The following is a 4,944-nucleotide window of genomic DNA, read 5'->3' on the forward strand; positions in this document are numbered from 1 at the left end:
GAAACATTGTACATTTGCTGTTATGTTAAACTTATATTAAAGTTTTTCATCATTACCCACTCAAGCCGTCTCCAGCCATTATTAGTCTCAAAGTGGGTTCCTCGTCATCGAAGATCTTTACATACTTGAGGTTACTAGATAATTGAAAAAATTTGCTTGGAAAAACAAGATTTGCAAATAATCTCTTATTAGGTACTTTCCTCTAAACTGATGTTACTGTGAAAATGGAAAAAAATTACTAAAAGAAACAAGAGTTTATAATTAATTATACATATCATAAGACATTAGTATCAACCATATTTTATCACTGCATTATTCATCTAGACCCTTAGGGATTATCAGGAATTAGAAGAGTTTATAATAATAGTATCACAACTATACAATGTCTGCCATATTCATTGCCAATGATGCTTTTAACTCAATCCAGAACAGAAGTTCCAAATTATCACACGTTTGGCATTTAACAGTCAAAATATTCCATGGGTATTTTACACCCTAATTTAAATATACAAAGGGAGGAGGATGGAAAACTATATATAAACTGTTTCCAATTATTAAACGAGATACATTTTTTCAGATTTGATACTGTTGTTTACATGGAAAATCTGTTTTCATGAAAAAGGAGTTGCATACAATTACCTCTCAAGCATTTTCAAGAACTCTCTTGCTACTGTGCAAAAAGAAGAAAATGACTGAAAGTACAAGATGTCGGAAATCATTATCTGCGAAGCATTATTTTAAAAACCAGGGAATCTTGCTAATAGGAAGAAGACATGTTAGTCATTACATGTCAGGCATTTCCCATAAAATTGTTGCTACTGTAAAAATGATAATGAAGAGGAATATTGAAAATCATTACACAACTATGATGGCCATAAATGTTTTTAAAATTCCTGAAAAAATACAAGTAGTTATAGCTGAAACATGATTAAAATGATGGCTAAAAAATATGAACACTCGAAAATTCAAGATGATTTTCCTTTTTTTATTATTCATTTAGTTTGATCAAATCAAACCAGCATAGATTTCTTCCTGCTAGTTGTCTTCCCATGTTTTAAAAAGACTCTTAACATATAATTTATCTTATACAAATAATGTATGGTATGTTTAACTGCTGCTGTGTTTTCTACTTAATGTATGCATTTCAGTAAACGGTTCAAAACGTTAAAGTCATACTAAAAAAAAGTATCAATTATGTCATATCCAACATATTAAAAACAAACATATAGCTTTATTTTTTTAAGTACCTTTATCATCAAAACACTTATACTTACTTTCTGGATCATTGATGGGAATAAAGGCACTTTGTGAGGTTTACTGCAGGCAAGTTCACCTAGGTCACCACTTTGTAAAAGAACACTTTGGTAAAGATCACTAACCTAGGATAAAAATATATATCATCATCAGATTTAATTTCTATACAAAAAAGCTGCATCTATACCTAAATATGCCTTATTTCATCTTACTGCTTGAAACTACTGAGAGCCTAATAGTAAAGCACAACTGTATTTGTATGTCTGAACTGCTTACATTTTGAACAAAAAACTTTAACATACAGCATTTTTAGAATAAATTTCAAATACTCAAGATGAAGACCTTAAACACTAAGAAATGTCAAACAATTAATCTGATGATCATACAACATAGCACAAAGGTACCTGAAAAAACATTCTATACACGAGATGATAGCATTACTGCATCTTGAAAATAGTGACTGAACATTCAAGTGTAATAAATGTTGTGCAATTCAAATAGGTCAATTAGATTACTAACATAATTACAATAAGGTTTTGGGGATCGAATTTTAATCGTTAATTACCTTTATTCTTCTTTATGTATACTATTAGTAGTATCTAGTAATAGTATAAAAGAATTAGTAACTAACTAAAAATTACACTTATGATAATAAACATGATAATGATATATTACTACCAAATATGGAATTATTTATCTAACACAATTTACTCTAACTGCAGTATTTGGTTTAATTTGGTAACTCTTGTTTTAACAAAATACTTATCTTGTTTACATGACTGTTTTAATAACACTATGTGTTAATTCACAGTTGTTGATTTCCTCTGCATTAAACTGAGATTGTTCAGTCTTAGAAAGCTCTGCCTAAAAAGGTTAATTTCAGTGGCTACTCACACAGTTATTATTCTTTTATTCAGATGTTTATAAAACACATTCAAGTCTTCTACCCATTTTTAAGGTGATTGATAATGAATACACAATTTCTCAAGGTTTTACAGAACACGGTTTTCTCACTATTTCCAAAAAAATGAAGATAACTGCATGGTTAATTAAAATTTCAGAAATACTTACTTGAATGTTTAGAAATAAGTATGTATAATAACAATTCACTCCACTATCTTAAACACATTTCCAGATGTTAACCAAAGGTTTGATAACACATTTAGCTTATTCAAGTGCTGCTCCTTTAATGCCAGTAACAGGATTGTGTTTGTGATAACTACATTTTTGTAATGTTGCCTTAATAACAATACTCAGCATGTTTTTATACATTACAATACTATACTGAAAATGTATTTCTGATAGGTATTTCCTCCACTTGCAAGATTAGCTATTCTCTCTCATTGCTTCCCTCTGTATGCAAGCTTTTTATTACACATACCACAAGCCTTGCGCACCCCCCTATTGGAATCAAAAAACGAGGGAGAAGGTGAGGTGTCCAATTTGATGAGAGGTAACACAGAACAAAGTATGATAGGAAGGGGACAAGGAGGAATAAGCTAACTGAATCAAATGATGAACCCAATTGGTGAGGGTAAAAGGGGAGAGATCTCTGAATGAAAAAGATTGCCACAAGATAGAGACAGGAACAGGAACCACAGAAGGAAGCCGTGTCAGGCAATAAGACAACAAAGGGCACACACAGGACATAGAGGTCTATCCGGATTGGGACAGTGGTAGAGATGAAAAATAGAGGGAAGAGAAATAGATCAAATGGAGGAGTTACCCTCACGAGCCACCAAGGTTTGGGGAAGGAAGGAACGATCCAGATCAAGGGGAAGATAGGTATGATGGTAAAGTGTGTGTGTAATGTAGATGGCGAACAAGTCAGACAGCTAACGCCCACAGGCCAAAAGAAGGAAATACACCTTAAGGGACAGGTGAAACAAAGAACATGAGGAAACAGGTTTGAACGAAGGTAAAGTCAGGGAATGGAGAACCACATTAATATCCCAATCTAGAAGAGCACGTCACCGAATCTGGAAGGAATGGATTAACATGGTATGAACGGGGAGAGAGAAAAACCATGTGGTAAAGGGAAAGACGAAGGGTATGGGATAAAGTTGCTAAAAAACCTGAAATTGAGGAGACCAAAGACCCCCAGTCAAAAAGCCATGTGAGAAACTCGGGGACACCAGCAATAGTAGGACGAGCAGCAGGAAATCCCTGAGCCTATTTGCAAAAGACCTCCACTTTTGCTGATACACTTCCATGGAGGAAGGACAGGTAGATTGAGCCAAATGAAAAGCTATATGACAGAAGAAACTAAATCTCCTCGCCAAGGACCAGATAAAAGCCAGGTGTGAAGATTGTGGACGTGAAATGGGGGGATGCAGAACCGGTGCTGGGGTATGATGAAGAAGGTCGGATAATAAGGGAAGTGGTACAAGAGGGAATAATTGTAGTTGGAGTAAATGAAGAAACCATGGTTGAGCCAGGCCAGTAGGGAGCGATCAGAAGGACCTGGCACAGAGTGGCATGGATAAGGGAAACTACCCGATGAAGCAATCAGATAAGAGGATAAACATCCTGGCTGAAGGCATCTATAGCCAAAGCCTGAGGATGAGATACTGGTGACCAAAAGAGGGGTGATTTAGGGCAGTGGCAAATGCATCGATGTGAGGAAAACCCCACAGATTGCAAAGCCACCAGAAAACGAGACTATGGAGGGGCCACTCCGTTGGGTAAATCTTGATGGGGCTGGAAAGATGATCACCATGAGGATGAAAGTACCTGGGATATGTCACGCAATTACATAAATGTGTTGTGTGTGTGGGCCCAATATAGGAGATCCAATGTATGAAAACAGAGGGATCTTGACTGGGTGCCACCTTGGTGATTGACATAAGCCACTACAGTTGAATTGTCGGAATGGATCATTACCAGACAATGTCTGGCAATGGGACAAAAGTGATCCAAAGTCCAATGCATGGCTAAGAACTCTAGGATGTTGATATGTAAAAACTGTTCGTCGACAGACCAATGACCTGAAGCCTCATGGTGATCGACCCATGCATCCCAGCCCTGAAGGTATGTGTCCGTAAACAGATGCAAATCTGGATGAGGACAAGGAAATGAGACAAATGCCAATGTGCGAGTCTTGTCCAACTACCAAGGAGATCGTGTGCAAGGGAAGGAGGAAGTGTTATGGGAGCATCCAAGGGATCCTGGGCAAGGTTCCATTGATCATGCAGAGCCCACTGAAAGGAGCATGTGTGCATGGCCGAGGGAGATTAGCAGTGTCATAGATGACCACATCCCCAAAAAGTGACAGAACCTTGCATGCAGAAAGTGAAAGAGCAGATAGGGCATGGCTAACAGACAATTCCATAGAACAGAGTCAGAGAGGAGAAGGTTGGGCCTGATTAAGATGAGTATTGATAAAGACACTCAAATAGGACTTTTCCAATTTGATCAACCAGCCTACCCGAGTTGGTTCGAGAAGGAGCTGACAAGTTTGACTGGCCAACTTTTGTTTTGAATGGGCCTGAAGTAGCCAGTAATCCATGTAAAAATGTAAACACAGCCCCAGGGTATGAAGGTGAAGAGCAAAAGCTCTCACCGTCCGACAAAAAACATAAGGAGCAGAAGCAAGCCCGAAGGGTAGGGCGCAAAATTGGTACACCACCCCTTGATGGACAAACCGAAGATAAGGATGAGATCATTCCAAGATGGGAATATGCAGATAAG

The 4,944-nt window shown here is 37.2% G+C and overlaps 1 protein-coding gene across 2 annotated transcripts in view; it reads right to left on the reverse strand.

Annotated features, from left to right (window-relative positions):
- LOC106464209 (DDB1- and CUL4-associated factor 11-like) overlaps positions 1-4,944 on the reverse strand; it is a 40,474-nt gene that overhangs the window by 26,798 nt on the left and 8,732 nt on the right. For both annotated transcript variants that reach the window (XM_013924337.2, XM_013924336.2), the window contains exon 4: positions 1,275-1,379. In XM_013924337.2, the coding sequence (XP_013779791.1) occupies positions 1,275-1,379 (105 nt within the window). The remainder of the gene's footprint in view (positions 1-1,274; positions 1,380-4,944) is intronic.

The sequence above is a fragment of the Limulus polyphemus genome, unplaced genomic scaffold, assembly GCF_000517525.1.
Source record: "Limulus polyphemus unplaced genomic scaffold, Limulus_polyphemus-2.1.2 Scaffold1587, whole genome shotgun sequence".
NCBI lineage: Eukaryota > Metazoa > Arthropoda > Merostomata > Xiphosura > Limulidae > Limulus > Limulus polyphemus.